This window comes from Ammospiza caudacuta, chromosome 4 (genome assembly GCF_027887145.1).
Source record: "Ammospiza caudacuta isolate bAmmCau1 chromosome 4, bAmmCau1.pri, whole genome shotgun sequence".
In the NCBI taxonomy this organism is placed as follows: Eukaryota; Metazoa; Chordata; class Aves; order Passeriformes; family Passerellidae; genus Ammospiza; species Ammospiza caudacuta.
Window position 1 is genome coordinate 29,419,162 of NC_080596.1, and position 17,350 is coordinate 29,436,511.

At 42.1% G+C, this 17,350-nt stretch overlaps 2 protein-coding genes across 2 annotated transcripts in view; both read left to right on the top strand.

Moving 5' to 3' along the window:
* The window catches only part of AFG2A (AFG2 AAA ATPase homolog A), a 161,387-nt gene extending 145,717 nt beyond the window's left edge, over positions 1-15,670 (top strand). The window contains 1 exon segment of the mRNA XM_058804280.1: positions 15,381-15,670. Within this exon segment, the coding sequence (XP_058660263.1) occupies positions 15,381-15,557 (177 nt within the window). The 3' untranslated portion in view covers positions 15,558-15,670.
* SPRY1 (sprouty RTK signaling antagonist 1) overlaps positions 1-17,350 on the top strand; it is a 136,012-nt gene that overhangs the window by 97,416 nt on the left and 21,246 nt on the right. The gene's annotated exons all lie outside the window — the stretch shown is intronic.

Genomic DNA, 17,350 nt, shown 5'->3' on the forward strand with positions numbered 1-17,350 from the left:
TAATTAGTGCGTGAGAGGAACAGGGTGCATTATTCCACCGCAGCTTTCCATGGCATTGAGAGCTCATTACCAGATGTAGAGATCATAAACAAACACACATGGCTGCTGCATGTAAATCTCCTGCAGGAGAAATTACTGCTGATCTCTCCTGATTACATCATTTTGTCTTCCAGCTCATTAATACACTTTTGACCATGGAGACTATTTAGGTGCTAATAACTCACAAAGCAATATACAGGAAAGTATTAGCTTTCCATATTTGTTAAACATATTTCCATCTGGAATTCCTGTCCATGGTCTAGACTACTCTTTTTTTTTTTTTTTTAATTTTGGAAGAGTAGTTGTGGAGTCAAAAACTTTCCTTCATAATTAGTGTTTGCTTCCACAAGGTCTATAGCAGGATATACAAATAGTCTTCCCAAAGCCACATGAAGATGATGATACAGAAATTAATCTGAAATTACTAGGCCAAAGTCTTTGCTGGCACAATCCCCAGGGGAGTTGTGCCAGCAGGTAAATTGGCTTAAGGATGAATAAACTTAATGAAATCTGGGAATCGCTAATTTAGGACTTGATCCTGCCTGTTACTGAGGAATTGGATCCCACTGCAGTAACTCCCATGGCAATCCCTGGAATCAGTCCCTGTCATGCCAGGCACTGCAGTGGCTGCTGTAACCCCTCCACTGCTGATGGTCCATGAGGATTGGGACATGAATGAGTGCTGACCTGAGGAAGGCAGCTCATCCCAGGTATCAGCAGAGCTTGCTAGGTGGTGACAAAGGAAATTCATGACAGAGCCAAGACTGTAACCCTACATTCAGTCCCTCTCAGGGATTGTCAGATGGCTGACTCCTGTTAGGAGTGACTTTTGCCTAACTCTACCTTGGCAGGTAATGTTTCACATAGTCTGGTGGAAAAGACCTCTCCCACATTTCTCATCCCTTTCCCAAACTCTTCAAGAGCACCAGCCACACACTGCCTGAGCAGCTGACCAGAGCAAAATCACCTGGCAGGGATGAGTAGCCTCGTACCAGAGATTCTTCCTATTTTCCTTTTACTGGAGACACCAATATATAAAAAATAGGTAGAAATATAAAGCACCAAAGGAATGTGACACACTGTCATTAATCTCAACTTCTTTCTCTGACCAGAGCATGAATTGTAGCATTTGTAATTTGATTGAATCCTGCATTAAAATCTGTCTCTTCTTCTGATAGTGGATGTTACTGAATCCAAAGTTTTGCAGAGCCACCAAGTACCATCACCTTAAAGGCAAAAAAGGTCTTGTTTGTTCATGGTACTTGTCCTGCTCAATGACTTATAGTTTCCATTTAGCTTCCAATTATTAAAAGCAGATAAGGGGTTTGGAACATATTTAAGCATGTGCTTTACTTCAATGGTGTTTGCTGACGTCAGAGGAACCCAAACCAGATGCCTGTGTGCTTTCAGGGATGCTTTCTTGAAACAAGGGGAGAGGAGCCTCTCCTTCCCTTCTTGGCTCTCCTCTTTTCATGTGTGAGTAACACACTGTGCGCCTGGTTTTGTTTAAATCCAGGGATGGCAAACAACCACACTCTGTGAAAACTTCCTACTTCTTCCCGTCCTTCTTTATGGTTTGTTTTTTTTTTTTCTTCTTGCTATTGATATTTGGGAACCTTTGGAGACAAAGTGATGTGAAACTTGGAGGTCTGACAGAGGAATTTATTCTGGCAGTGGTTGTGTGAAGCCCTGTGGTGCCATGAAATCCCCCTCAGTTCCACTGCTTGCTTTACTTTTTCAAACACAGCCATAGCTGGGCTGGTGCTTCATTTGCAGGGGGACTGTCAGAAGACAGGGAGATGGATGGGAGAATCTCCCAGCTCACAGGTTGGTTGAATTGCCTCTTTTAAGGTAATAACATTCCTGAAGCTTGTGCTAATATTTTATAGCTTTTGTGAAAGACATGGATACTTGTCACTAAATTACAAGGCTGTGAGCCCAGTAAACCTGTTGGTTCTGAATCAGGAGTGCTTGATGTTCAGATGAATTTGTATCCCATTAAATGGCAGTTGCAGTCATCATGTACTTCAACTCTACAATAAAAAAGTGTGTGTACAGACTCATCTTTTAAAAAGGGAAATAAATTTATAGGGATTTTGTTTGTGGGTTTATGTTTTGGGGTTTTTTTAAACAGTGAAAGAGTCCGTGACAGGTTTGCAGCAGCTAAGCAAGACGTGTGTTGAATTCACATTCACATGTAAGTGTTCTGGGGCTGTCCCTGCTTTGCCAGCTGCTCACTTCACGTGGTGACAGACCAAACAATTGCTAAGTGACAGTGCTGAAAACAATTTTGCAGGTTTCTCAAGAAAGTATAAAGATGAGACTTCTCCACCATCTGAGCTTAAGGGCCATGTGCATCACATCTGAAATATTCTAGACTTTGTAAAGATGAGAACAGGAATATTTTGGAACTATGAGTGTACGCAGTTGGGGCACTGACAGCTGCATGTCACATCTTTTTCTCCCCACCAAAGTTTGCTTTATGTGAATAGGGTTAAGCTGACCCTAACCATGAACTCTGGTGCTGATCAGAGATTTCAAACACACCCTGCTGTGTGCAAAAATGTCAGTGTGAACTCATGTTGAAGCCATATAGACTTGATTAGGATCTCATTTTAATCGAGAAATCATATTACAAAGTACACCTTCCCCAATAGTTCTAAGAAATGCCTTGTGGCAATTAAAGCAATTGCTTGCTCGGTAAATAATACCAGGAAGAAATCTAGCACATTTTACTACTTTTTTCCCCTCCTAGATACATACACTGTGTTAAAGAGAAAGATCAGCAGTCCATCAATAGTACATAAATTCAGAAGTCCCTTGGTGGTTGATTTAATAATCCAAGCAGTGTGTACTAGCTAAAGGAGAACTGGGAAGTAGAGTGCACACTCACTGCAAGGTTGTCGGGCAGTACTTAGTTATAAATCTTGCAAAACTGAAAAAAACTCACCCTGATAAGATTACCAAAACATGACAAATGGCAGCCATAAATAGATTTTTGACTTCCTGCTCATCTCTTCTTTCTCCTGCCCTTCGCACTCTGCTCCGGTGTAACAAAGCTGTCAGGGCTGTGCAGCTCCTCCAGGTGAGGGTCAGCTCTTGATATATTTTTGATCGTTGTGTGAAGTTCCCCTGTTAGTATGTGGTCCCCTTTTTAACCTCTTTGCAGATTCCCCCGATTATCCCAAATCACTTTCACATGGAGGTGAGGTTAAGCTTTATTTCTCTTGGCTCGTCCCTTCCGTAGCAGACACTTTGTCTTCACTTTGAAAGGACAAAGCGATGTTCAGCTGCCTGGGCCTGCGCCCAGCATTTGATTTATACATTATTTAATTTCCTTTAGAAAATTGGAAGCAGAACTTTAGGAGTGGAAGTCAGTCCTTTTCATTTGTTTAAGGATCTTTTAGGGCTAATATAATCATCGATAGTAGATGTCAGCATGATTAGGGTGACTTAAGGTAAAGCAAAGAAAATTGAATACCAGGAGAAACTCTTTCGCAGAGGAGAGGGTGCCAAGATTTATAGCCATGCACAACATCTGTGGGTTATGAATTGGGGCATTAAAAAATGAAAACAGAAAATCACCAGGTTTTTGAGTGACACATTGAAAACACCTGCCTCCCCTGGCTGCAGGCTGGGGCAAGAAAGGCTCTCGCCCTTTGCGATACATTTGCAGTTGATCCTTGGAGTGTGGATCTCTCTGGAACTTAATTCAACCAAGGAACTAATTCTGCAGAAATTCCTCACTGAGTCCAGAGGTTTGCATTTGGGCTGACACTGCATTCACTCCTGCAATTAGGTCTGCACATGGCTCTAAGTGACCGCCAAGACAATTTGAAAATTTCTCATGCAGTGGAGTCAGGAAATTAAAAATTAACTCTGGAAAGGACATCATATAATATTTGGCAGTGTGGTTTGAGTGCTGTGTCCACTGAGGGGTAGAAAGTCCTGCTCTCACCAAAACAAAAAAACAACCCCAACTGAAAAGTTGAAATATGCCTTCCATGGGATTTTGCATGATCCACAGCTGAGGGAAATATGGGAAGGGGAAAGGCCTGTGGCATGCAAGTGCTTATGGATACAATATGACTTACTTGTGGCCTTTAATTTAGCAAAATAGCATTTAATGAAGCAGAGTGAGAGTCCCACATTGTTTCAGGCTCCCTGGTGCTACAGCTGCTGTTCCCAACATGGATATGTGAGGGGAGAAAGGGCTTCAGTGCTGCTGTGGTGCTATGCCCTTCCAAGTCTCAGAGTCATCCATTTGATCTGGAAGTCACTTGATAAATGGGAGGGGCACATTGCAGCACAAGAGAGGCTTTCTCAATCACAGCCCTTTGAGCTAAAACAAGCACCTTCACCACTCTGGGCTGCTGAGAAGTACCAGTTGTGTGGTGTCATTTTATGCATTTAAAACTTGCTCACCCCATAAAAAACAAATGATTGATATCAAAGAATCTTCCAGATAGCATGAAAAGTAATAAATATGATACCAAGTGGGAAATGTTAAGAACATCTGCTCTTTGCAGTACTGAATAATTACAAAGCTGAGAGAAAATAGCATCTGGTTTTTGGTTCAGTATGGAAAACTGTGCTTCTGTGGCAGCATCCTGGATGTGGTGTCCTCATTCTTTTGGTCACCTTTTATTGTTTTTGCAGAGGCATTAAGACTTTCTGTCTGTCCTACTATCTGTGCATCTAGTGTGAAATGAGTAAATACAGTGCACAGGGAAGTGGAAAGTTCCCACTTTCTCATGCACACAGACAATTCCTGAGCAAATCAGAGCTCAGCTCTTGACAAGGATCTGGAAACAATACCAGTTGTAGATACCCACACAAGGCAGAAAGAGCAGCGTCTGCTAAGGACAAAGTCAATGATACAATTAAGGTGTCCTTTTTTTCTATCTCACAGACTCCTGTCTACTTGGCATAAGCTGTTGGATGCTGTCATCCTTGGGGTCCTCTGTGCCATGCAAAGTGGGCTGCTGGGTGATTCCTGAGCCTGTTAGATAGGCTGGAATGGCTTCAGGGAGAGCAGTTGTGCTTTATTGTGTCATTGTATAACTTGGCCACACAAATCAGCACAGTAAAATATTTATGGAAGTTCAGGAGAAGGCATATGTGTGCTGCAGGCTCTAGCTAGCAAGAGGAGTGCACCCACAACACTGCAGGTAAGAGGAGCTGATGGTCTTTTCCTGTGTTTTCACTCGGGCTCTGGTAGGCAAAGCAGCCCTACAGCAGGAGGCAAAAAACCTGATGGTGACTTCAGTTTGTGAGTGTCCCTCAAAGTATGCCTCAGGATCATTTCAGGACTGTCCTGCCACTGCTTGCATGTTTCTTAGTGCCTTTTTGTGATCTTTCTGCTGTGGTCCTTAGTTGTGTTACAGTTTCTGAGCTCACTCTTGTGACATCCTCCTTTGGGCTTCATCCTCTCCTTCCTTAAACACTACTAAGCATAAATTTCCTACTTTTCTGGCCTTAAATTGTTTGAGTATCATGCTAGACTGCAACTTCTAAGTTAAAATGCTGTTAATATTAAAAAGCAAAGCTGCATACAACATGGAGGAAGGGGAAGGGACACTCCTCTGCTTCCCCCGTGCATATTTGCAGAGATGCTGAGGGTAAATTTTGAATGTGAAGCATCTTTATGAAGAGAAATTCAAGTGACCTGTTTTCTAAATCTTCATAATGTTGGAAATTTGCATTGCGTTGTCTTGCCTAGACAAGGAAGGAAGGGGGAAAAAACCCAAGAGACCAATGGAGGTTTTTGCAATAACATGGCACAAGTGTAGAAGGAGTTTACAGTTATGAAAGAGAAGAATTTGTTAAATTAGATCTGTTATCCATGGTGTAAGCAGATCTGGATGACTTTCAGACATTATGTGGATTCAGTTTCCTCAACTGGAGGAGGGAACCCAAATTTCAAATTGTAACATTAACAATGCAAAAGCAGACACCTTAATTGACTTTCTGTTCCATTAAAATATAACCCTTCATCAGTCCTTAACTCAAGGTAATTGTTGGTACCTCACTTTTCTTGTTCCATATATTTGCATCATTCATGGTTTCTTTTCTTGCTGCAATTGCTTCATTTCTTTTCTTGCACAAGCAAACCCTGCATTAGAACTTGAGTAAGTTCTTTTCCAGCATTTTTTGCTTCCTCCTTTAGGAGTAATAACCATACACAAAGGCATTTTGCTGGGGCTTAATGGCATTGCTTTCTAGGTCTGCCTGTCCTCCCAGCCACACTCTGCCTCCCTGGAATACAGGCATGCAGTAGTCCTCCTCCCTTATTTTCCTGGGAAACACGAGCAGCTGGTGCCATGGGAAGCTCCAAGAAGTAAACTTAGAAACAGCTTGAAATTCCTTTAGCTTTCTGCTGGGGAAATAGATACTCCACAGGAAACATCTCACACCTTCCAGGAACTGAGAACCCAATAAATAAAGGCTAGAGAGCTTCCATTGAAGGCATTATGTGTGTTCTCCCCGAATGTCTTTTCTCACCTCAACCCAGGATGTGAATGCATGTGTCACCAAGAAAGTATAACCCTTACTATTGCAGCACTTGTGTGCTTTCTGTCCAAATTGACAGAAAAACTAAGTTTCTAGGAAATTTGTCATTATTTTTAAATGAGTGAGTTTGCTTTTACTGTATTGTATTATGATAGCTCATATGTAGGTAACTACAGTTGCTATTTTTAACCTGCTGTGTAAGGTCCAAATCAGGACAATATTTTCCATGGCTCCAAAGACAGGGTGAAAGGCAGAGTTTAAATGAACCCATGAAAAAAGTATTTTTTTTTGCTTTCCTTCTTTGCTAGTTGGATTCAAAAGTTTGGGGTTGTAGCAACCTTTAAATGGTGATATAATGTAATAGAAATGTGACTGGAGCTGAAAGGAGATGAAAGACAGTTTTAGACTGGCTGTGTTCTATTGACCAAAAAATAATATTTTTAGGGAAGGGAGAGAACTTCTTCCAGTTCTTTTTGCAGAGTTGCTTTTGTTTGCTTTGTTTTGATAGGAGTCTGAGGCCTCTGCTCAGGTTAAACTTGAGAAAGGAAAGAATTATCTTCCAGTGCAAGAAATAGGGAATATGCTGAGTATTTCACCCAGCCTTGTAAGTGCCTCGAAATCTGAAAAGCAAGCAAGCAAACGCAGCAACCGCTTAACACCTCCACCCTGATAGGTTTCGTAGGGTGGGAGCTGCCAAATCTGTTTTATACAGTTTTTTTTTCCCTAGGGAGAAACTCATGACAGCCACAGCTAATGATGAAGTCTTCTAGTTTTAAATTTTTAGTTGCATAATCCAATCTCTCTTGCTGGCGGCATTCGGCAGAATACCCTTGGCTCTGTGTCCAGGCCCTCTGCAGCACCAGCAGACTGTGAGTGAGAACACAGGATTCTCTTAATTACTTTTAATTAAAATGAGTGCGTGCACACACACACACACAGAAAGACTCTGTTTTTCTAGTGGCTTGGCTTCCTTTTCCTCATTGAAGGGAAGAAGTTAAACTTTCCCATTAAATGTTTATATAAAAATGGAATAATTCTGAGGTTAACCAGAAATGCAGCTTAATCTTGTATAGAAACACGCATGTGATTTTTGGGGGGGGGGGGGGGGGGTGCTTGGTTTTTTGGGGTTTTTTTTTTTAGTTGCACAAATATAGCTGAAACTTGAAGTTGGCAGAGAGTGCTGTTTAAAAATATTTAGTCCCAGCATGTAAAAACTCGTTTTGTTACGGAATTCCTTTGTGAGAGGTGTAGCTATGCCATGTCTCTGCCAAAGTGATGGGAGCCATATCGGTGGAGCGCCTCTTGGAAAATAGCTGCGTTTTGGGCTTGTAGTTACAAAATTGAAATCGGAATTTACATGTTTTATACGTTGCTTGGAAGGATACCACATCTAGTAATATTTTTTAAGAGTGGAAGGAAGAAAAAAAGAAAGCTTGCAGATGGATCCGAGGCTTTGCTCTGTTAGAACATGTCAGGATGAGCAGAGGTATGTGTGATGACACTTAGCATGTACCACTGAGAGCTCCGCTTTATTCCCCTTAGCTGTCATCATGTGCTGGAGTTATGATACATACACCTAATTTTGGCTACATACCTCATCCTTCCCTTCCCTGGGCGTGTGTGAGCTTTATAGAATAGCAGGAGCTACTGACACATGTGATGCTGTCTGCTGCCCAGGCACAGCCCCTGCTCAGTTTCTGGTACTGGAAGAGCAATTAAAGGCAGCATTTTGGGGTCACTCTGCCTCATTAATTGTTGCTATGATTGTCTCACATGTGCAGCTGGCCAGTTGTCTGGCTCAGCTCTTGGTTCACTGTCAGCTGATTCTGAAGCCTGGCTGAGACGAGGGGAGAGCAGGAGGACTTGGTCTTTGCTGTGGCCACCATGGAAAGGGTGAACCTTTCATGGGAACCCGCCTCCTGGTCAAATCAGATGTATTCAGGCAGCAGGACAGCTTTGTGTCCCCATGCAGCAACCTCAGGTAAGCTGTGGACACCCACACACGTGGTCACCTGTACATTAAGCCACAAAATTACACAAATAAGCAAATGGTACATTAAGTTGTGCAGACTGCTCTGAACTAAGGTCACTTACAGACATCATTAAAGGAGCTGGTTTTATTCAATTACATGTGCTTAACAATTTCTCATTAAAGGAATCGGGAATAGCAGAGATCATTTGCTCTCAGAGATACAGGATACACATAATCCTGGGTTTATGGTTTGGGATGGAAGGGACTTTAAAGATAATGACATTCCACCCCCTTGCCATGGCCAGGGACACTTTCCACTAGACCAGGTTGCTCAAAAAGTAATAGCTGTCCTTTACATTTAAAAATTGCAAAGATGCTGCCTTATCAGTACAGACCTGTTTTAAAGTAGGCAGTCTAATGTCTGCTCATAATGAATGTCTCTTTAATAAACAAGGGAGAAAGAAGTCTATATTTTTATGAAAAATAATTGTAGACTGTCATTGCTGAGGGTAGGAAATCATCCACTCCAATGCAGTGTTCCTAAATACAAAACTGTAGAGATGTAAGTGCTTTAAGTTGAGGAAAGATAATAACAGTTTACAACATAGATGCTTAGAGATCAAAGATGCCTCTGTCTCACTGAGGCTCTTGTGCAGCCTGTGAGGGCCTTTCACTCTTCAGCTGGGAAAATTTTAGGGAGCAACATTCATCTATCCTAAGCACATCCACTCCATAGGTCCCATAGTTCAGTACCTGAGTGTGAGGAGTGAATGGATACTGTCTGAAAAGCACGATGCTAATACACTTCATCGTTTTCTGGTTAGAACAGATTATTCACCCTTTGCAAAATGCCCAGATGTATAACTGTATAATTTTGTGGATACCCATCCATGGAAGTGTTCAAAGCCAAGTTCCGAGCAGCCTGGTTTAGTGGAAGGCTCCCTGCCCATGGCAGAGGGGTTAGAACTAGGAAATCTTTAAGGTCCCTTCAACCCAAACCATTATTTGATTCTGTGATCCATCCCATTTAAATCTACACAGATCATAGAACTGAGCAGAATGAGGAGGTGCACATACAGGGTGATTCTTTGTCTTTCAAAGATTGGTCAAAATTTATCACAAGATGTTAGTTCCGTAGTATTGGAAACTTTTTCCTCTATACAGAACAAGATTTTTAGCAATCTGTAACAATTTCTCTGAGCAGTCAAGAGAAAAAAGCTGTTTTCTTGTCTTGCCTTGGTTTATACATAAAACAGGGGAAGGTGAAACACAAGAGAAGTACTACATTTAAGCCTTTTTGAAACGCATCAAAAACTTCACCTCTCAGCAGCTAAGACCTCTCAGTTTATTCCATTTTAAAGAAAAAATTATACTTGTGACATCTTAAAATAGCATTTTCATTTAGGGCAGATCTCTGTGGCAGCTCCTGGAGCATAACTCATCCCACTTGCTGTGCTCCCCACTCCTCCCATGCCTACTTGTCGAATCCCCCCCTGAGCCCATCTCAATACCCCAGCAGCAAGCTAAGGCTCTTTTTATTTTATTTCTGGATTAGTTTTCTGATGGTCTGCTGCATTGAATCGGTGAATGAAAGGGCCAGCTTAGCACAGGAGCGAGCACAAGAGCGGGGCGGGAGCCCGCAGCCGGCAGCGGGTGATGCCTGCACAAAGGAGAGGGGGAAAGCGGGGCCGTGGCGTCCCACACTGAGCAGGGGTGACCTGCTGGGGGTGGCACAAACCTCGAGGTATTTTTACATCTCTGCCCAGCACTGCTATGAGCCCCCCACAAATCCCTTGTGGGAAGTTGTGCGCTGCTGGAGCCGCGTTGAATTATTTATGTGGATTTTAAGAGTACAGTCAGCAACCTCTCCCATCTCCTCTCTGCCTACAGAGCAGCTTCTCGCTTTAGAAAGGCATCCATGCCCACCTTTTCCCTTAGTCCCAGGTGGGTCCTGAGAGCTTTCCAGCTATCCCTGTTTAGTGGGGATAAGTCTTTTCCTCTCACAAGGCAGCTCCTGGCACAGGGGTAGGGCAGGAATTCGCACGAGTGAGACACAGATGTCGAGACCCGGGGGTTATTCATGTCTTTTTCAAATGCCGTGTGTGAAGCTTTTATCCCTCCCTGGCTGAGCGGGAAAGGCGAATCCCCAGACCTGGTCCCGGCTCCCTTTGAGGTGCCCGGCGGGCGCTCAGCCTCGCAGGTACTGCTCCGCCAGGAAGAGCCCCAATTTGTGCTATTCACAACCCGCGGGGCACTATTCTTGTTTCCAGGCTCCTAATCCCTCTCTCACACACAATCCCTTACAACTTTAACTGGCGGGGTGGAGGAGCGAGTGAAAAAGGAAAATGAAATACAATGTAGAGCCAGGCAGTGGCTGCCAGTTACGGCACACACAATCGACACCAGCTGCAGCCCAATTAAACCCGACATTCACAGGTGTTCCCAGCACACTCGGCCCTAACAAAACCACTTTCTTGAAAATACCTACGGCTTTAACACAGAAGAGCTTTTTTTTTTTTTTTGCCTTTTTTTTTTTTTTTAAGGTTCTTTAAAGCTATTTAGAGCACTTTAAATACAAAGAAGCTGAAAAGGACTTCGAGTCGGCTGGAAAGAGTTGGTGCTTAATGCCAGAATGGGGGAGAATTGGCCCAGCTGAAGCAGCCAGTGTAACCTTTGGTTTCAGGGGAAAGATGGGTCGGGCTCAATGCTGGTTATGCAGGGAACAGTAACTGGCACCGGGCATTTTATTGTTGCTTGGAGTGGAATGGGGTAGGAGAGAACGACTAGGTGTAAATCCTTTTCTGCTGGGGGGTTCATCGTTGTTTGTAGCATAGCTCTGGGCTGGTATGTGGCTTTGATTCTTACTGATCTCTGTGTGTGTGGCTCAGACAGCAATTTTTAATTCTCCTTTCCTCCCAGGAAAGCTTGATTCTGGTGCCTTTTCCACTTTGAAGCAGAATTCTAAATGAATTTATTTTCTGATCTTAAAGATCATTCCTGAGATTATAAATCAGTCCTTCAAGAAAGCACTGCACTGGGTTTTTATACATGAATTCAAAAATATTCTCATGGTAAGAGATGACTGTAGACAACAGATGAACACATTGGTCAGTAAATTGCTCTGACTCCGTTTGAAATGAGAATTCTGTTTGGTAAACTTCCTTTGATAATGATACTAATAATAACCAAAGTAGGGGATACTCTGGTACTCTTAGATTCAGCAGCTTTTTACCCCACCTGGCTGCCTCTTTACTGCTGCAGTAGCACCCATGCAGTTACACTAGGTACAGCTTGATTACCTGGTGTGTTGCTATTTAATCACTGCTGTCTTTGACAATTGCTTGATGCCTTCATTACTGCCTACAGTGGGTGCTGAAAGCCACTCTGGATTCAGATGCAGTCACAAAATATCTATTTTGTCCCTCCACACAGTGAGATGTATTTTTGCCTTTGGAACAGGACTAGGATGTTATTCCTGTTCCTCACAGCACACAGAGATCCAAAAGACTGAACTTTTATTTATCCTTTTTTTGTGTACTGAAAAGGTAAAAATTAAGATCCCTTAGTATTTTTATTTGAAACTCATTAAGAATTGTCTTTCATGTAGGTAATGCTGGTTCTTAGCATTCATTTATCGAGGAAGGCAGATGCTGTTCATCCTACTAAATGCAATGGAGAAAAAATAATATCACCCAAGCTTCAAATTCACAAATAATTTGGCCTAAATTAGGTACTGTCACTTGGGAAGAGATGCTGGAGGCAGCGTGGATAATGTTCTGAGAAAAATGCTCTCAGCACAAATACAATGATGAGAAAGGAACTGCAAGCAGCCCAGGGACAGAGCTGTGGCCTGGTACAGCCCCCTCTGTGCCCTGCACAGCTTCAGGCACTCAGCAGTGAGAGCTCAGGGCAGAACTGGCCAAGGCAGCAATGGCAGGTGGGAGGAAGAATGGACAGGTTGGGCAGGAGCAAGGTCTGAGTCACTGAGGACTCTTCAGCTTGCAAAGACTTGACTGGGAGGGAAGGAGATAAAGCTCTGTAAAATCATCGATGGTGCAGAGAAGAGCAGATGAATCACCATTCTCATAACACAGGGAATAGGAGGACTTGCTGAAATTGCCAGGTTTAATACAAACAAAAGTGCTTTATTATATAAGGATGATTGGACTGTGGCACTTAATACAGGGTGATCTTGTAGAGGCCAAAAGAACAAGTGATTTAAGAAAGTCACAGGGGAAGTTCATTGGGAATGGACCTCTTGCAGGGTTTTAAAGCTGGTGGTGTGGATGCAGCTTCTGGGTTTGGAGTGCTGCTAAGCCTGGAAAAAAATCCATGTCTTGCTGCAAAGGGTCTCCTTCCTCTGCTGTCAGTTACAGCCTCTTCTGTGGCCTTCCCTTTTTTCCTCAATCCACAGAAATGACATTTAAAAGCCCTTCTGTTGCTCCATCTGGTAAGAAATGTCCTAATGTGGCTGTGACAAGGAGTCTCCATGACAGACCAGTGACCTTAGGCCAATAAGGTCTGAATTCAGCAGATGAATTCACCCTCCTGTCACTGTGGCTACACCACTACTTGTGTTTGCTTTCCACGAGTGATTGAGCTTTATCAGCTAGTGAGAATGCTTGTGAGGACTTTTATTTTTTTAAAGTTTGCGTACTGAACAAAGCAAAATAATCAAACTTGCCGTGTTGAATCTCTTACCTCAGAAACCTGATCCCCTGGGTTAGCCAAGGAATGGAAACAAGTCCATGTGACTCTGTGACCAGACACGAGGGCCTGCATTTTCAACACTGTGCTCTAACACCTGCTGTTTATTATTCAATAATATAGAAAAGATTTAGTCCACAAAAATTCTGAGTGCAGCCAGGAAAAGGGAGAACAATAATTTATGCCCTAAATGTATGCCTTCCCTTGTCCCTTAAAAGCAGCTGAAATGCTTTTAAGAAGCCAAAAATAATGAGTTTTCTGGTGCTTCCTCATGTCTAGTGATTTTCAGTTATCACAGAACTTATGGTTCAGTATTTAAGAATGAAATTAAAACAAAAAAAAAATCGTTTGGAGGTGAGTTGCCATCACTCACCTCCAAAGGAGGATAGTGTTGGCAGAGCACAGAGAACAGGTGAAAGCTTCATCAGAGCTATCAGCCTATGGGTGAATTCCTCCTGATTGTATCGGTGTACAAATTAAACAGGAAGAAATAGGATTTGCAGTGGTGTTCCTTCAGTTTTGGATGTGACAGCTTGACAGTGTCTCCTTCAGCTTCTCCTTCACTAAACCAAGTGAACACCTTGACAGTGTCACCCTGCTTCAGCATTTCATGCTGTGGATAGGTGATGGTGTCTGTGAGAAGAACAGGGCAGTCAAATCCTGCTGGACTGCATTTGGGGATTTTTTAATAATGTCTGTGAAAACTTCCAGAGAGTGTCTTCATTTTGTGGCCTTACTGGAGTATTTATCAAGGGGAAATGGAACCCTCTTTCAACATGGGTTCTGAGTCCAAAATGCTTGGGATCTGTTTATCCATCACCAGTCCTCTCCCTTGTGAAAGAATTCTGGGGTCAGTGGTAGGCAGGGAGTGCAAGGGGTGTTTGATCTGGTGCAGGTTTTTTTTCTTTAAGTAGCTTAATATTCCTGTTCGAGATGGGGATGCAGTCACAATGTCTGCTTAGAGAAAAACTTGTACAGAAAGACCAGGGCCTCTCTGTTAACTTTCTGGGTGATGTATTACTGATCTCCACAAGAAGCTGATGCACTAAATCTCAGCTGCACTTCCACGTTCAGCTGTCTCTGAAGTCCTGAAAAGCATTAAAATGCGGAACAGCAGTGTTTAGCTTTGGTGCTCATTAGAGCAGCACAGAACTAATAGTAATATTGTTGTAACTTGACAAAGCCATCTAAATCCATGCATGTTTTCTTGTGAAAGCTTCCTAAACATGCTGCTAAATCCCCTAAAAAGCTACTAAACGGCTTTGGCAACCATTAGCAGAGCATAAGCGAGAGAACTCCTTTCAGTAAGTGAACAAACAGAGAAAATATGCTGAATAGCCGGACAAATGTGTTTCAGTTGGCTCTTTCATTTACAGATATAAGGGAACAGTCAATATCAATCACTGTTTTCCCTGTTGCACTGGAAATCACAATATCTCTTTTCATTCCACAAGCTCCTTTCACCACAGTAATGTGTCTTTAGAGTGACACTGGCATCAGTCTGTTTCCGCTGTCTGAAGTCCAGAGAGCTTAAAAACACATTGCAGGGTATGAGACCTTAACCTTCCTCCCCTTCCACACACTCCTCTCCTCCGAGCCTCCTTTTGGAATTAATTGTTTTTATTTCTTTCCCAGTGCAAGGCTGGGAAAGAAAAGTGCCCGCAGAGCCTGGGAATATCTGCTCTTGCACTTTGGGGATGGAAAAATGTATCGCCGGTGGTTGGGATTTGAATTTATCAGGTGTTGTGGGGAGTTCAACACAAGGTAATATGATTAGCAAGTTAATTTGCAGCATGCTGTAATGTGAAATTTAATGTACTGTGGTTTAAAGTTCGAGCTACATCCTGTTTTTTGGATGTCCTAATCGCCCACAACTTCATTTATTTTAAAAAAATTTAAAAGTTGGGAAAACTCTACTTGTGATTATCTGGCATTTGGAGTGATTTGATGTTCTTGGGTTCGCTTTTTTCAAATAATGTTGATAATGATAATGATAATAATAATGATAATGATGATAATAATGATAATGATGATGATGATGATAATAATAATAATAATAACAATAATAATAATAATAATAATAATAATAATAATAATAATAATAATAATAATGATGATGTGTGGTTGGTTTTTTGTTGTTTCTTTGCAGATAACAGCAGTGTGCAGGGAAGCAGCCCTCCTAGCTCTTCAGGAAGACATCCATGCCAAATCTATCACTGGCCGGCACTTCCGGAGCGCACTGACAGTCGTGAGCCCGAGGATTCCCGACTCGTTAATCCAGTTTTATGCAGATTACCAGCAGCAAAGTGGACTGCACGCGCTCTGAAAGGCAAATTAATACATTCCCCATTCACTGTGTGAATGGCACATTTCCTTTGTGAAGCTGTCAGAAGCCAAAGAGTTTTGTACTGTGAGCGAGTGGAGTGTCTGGAGTTAACTGAGTGTGGAATTGCTGTAATAAAAGTTCTTGTGGAAGTTTTGCGTGTCATAGGCTTTGTCCTAAACTTTAGATGTTACCATAACCTGCCTTTTAGGGGTAGTCAGATGTCTGGTTTAAGTCAGTTTATCCGTTTAAGTCAGTTTATCTGGTTTAAGTCAGTTATCAAAAAAACCCAAAAGATCAAATTCTGAAATTTGGTGGATTTGTGGCCCTAAAGAGAGAAGCGACAAATGCTGTTATTGTCTTGATTTGTTCCTACCTCAACCACAGTTGATCCCAGTGAGAGGCCTCATTACAAAAAATGCTTACAATTATTGTGAATTTTTTGACTTATGATCTCCAGCAAAGCTGCCAAACAGGCTTTCTGAGATAAAGCCAAGGCATCCTGATTGATTACAGCCAAACATTTATCTTTAGTCTTCAGCAGCTCCTTTTTAGACATGCTGGCAGGTAGGCACCTTGGAAAACTGTCCAGCCCTTCACTGGCGTGAACTCACTGCCAGGTGTCAGCAAAAGATTCTTGTTGTTCATGTTTGTTTCCATCAAAATAAATAGGAATGTTGATAAAGTAGATTATTTAAAGCTGGCTGCTTAAAATCCATAGTGAACCCTAATTAATGGATGAGAAAACCTCCTTGCAAGAACTGTTATAAATGACCACAAAATACTTCAGGGACAGATAAAATCTCCTCAGGTTGTTTCTTTGTTATATCGTCTGTTGAAATGATGACAGGTCCTTGTGGGCTCTCTGCTCTTGCACTCAGGATGAAATGCAGTTAAGCAAACTAATATTCAGTTTTTTTCCCCACAACAGAAAGGCTGAGCTTTTCTAGTCCAGACATAAACAGTTGAGGGAAAGATAAACCAAAACCAACACAAACTTCAACAGAAAGGTAATTTCTTCACCTTGATTATGGTTTTTCTCTCTTTACTTAGTTCCGCACTGTACACATTTTGTAGCTTTTAAACAGAAATCTACTATTTTTAAATGATAGCTTTTTTTATTACTCTCATTCTAACCTATTGTTGCTGTAATTTGCATTTAATTTTATTATTGCTGTAAAGAATTAGAGGATGAGGAAAAGGGGGTCTTTTACTTAGTTCAGCTGATGTGTATGAGGTTTTTTCTTTTTTTCATTGTTTGACTCTTTAGTATTCCAACAGACAAAGGGAATTAAGAAAATTATAAACTGGAAGAGTTGCCTTGGGGATCAAGACTGCATCTGAAACTACTTTATCCTTCTTTTCTAAATTCAACATACTCCAGCTCGGAGCTCAGGATGTGAACCATTCATCATAACCATGAAATTTTTGAGGTTTCCAGAAATTAAATGCCATACCTTTATCCTCTGGCACTTCACTCCAGTGTGTGCTCTTGAAAGGAGGAAAGAGAGACTGCAATTTTCACTGCCAATACTGAATTCTGTGTGTGATTTTGTAGCCTAAAAATAACACTACGTGCTGCTCCAGATGAGTGTTAAAACTAGCTGGCCATTCTTGGGAAGTGCTCAGTTTATTGGGAACATGCACCAAGGAGTGAATGTGAACTGAGAAACTACAAGAGAGGTAGGTGGGAGCTGGCTGCCCTGTCCCTTTGTGGAACCCTGCTGCCATCAGAGGGAAATTTTGCACACTAGGAGAGAATGCTGGCCTGTGTCTGCTGTTTGTACCTCGGGAAA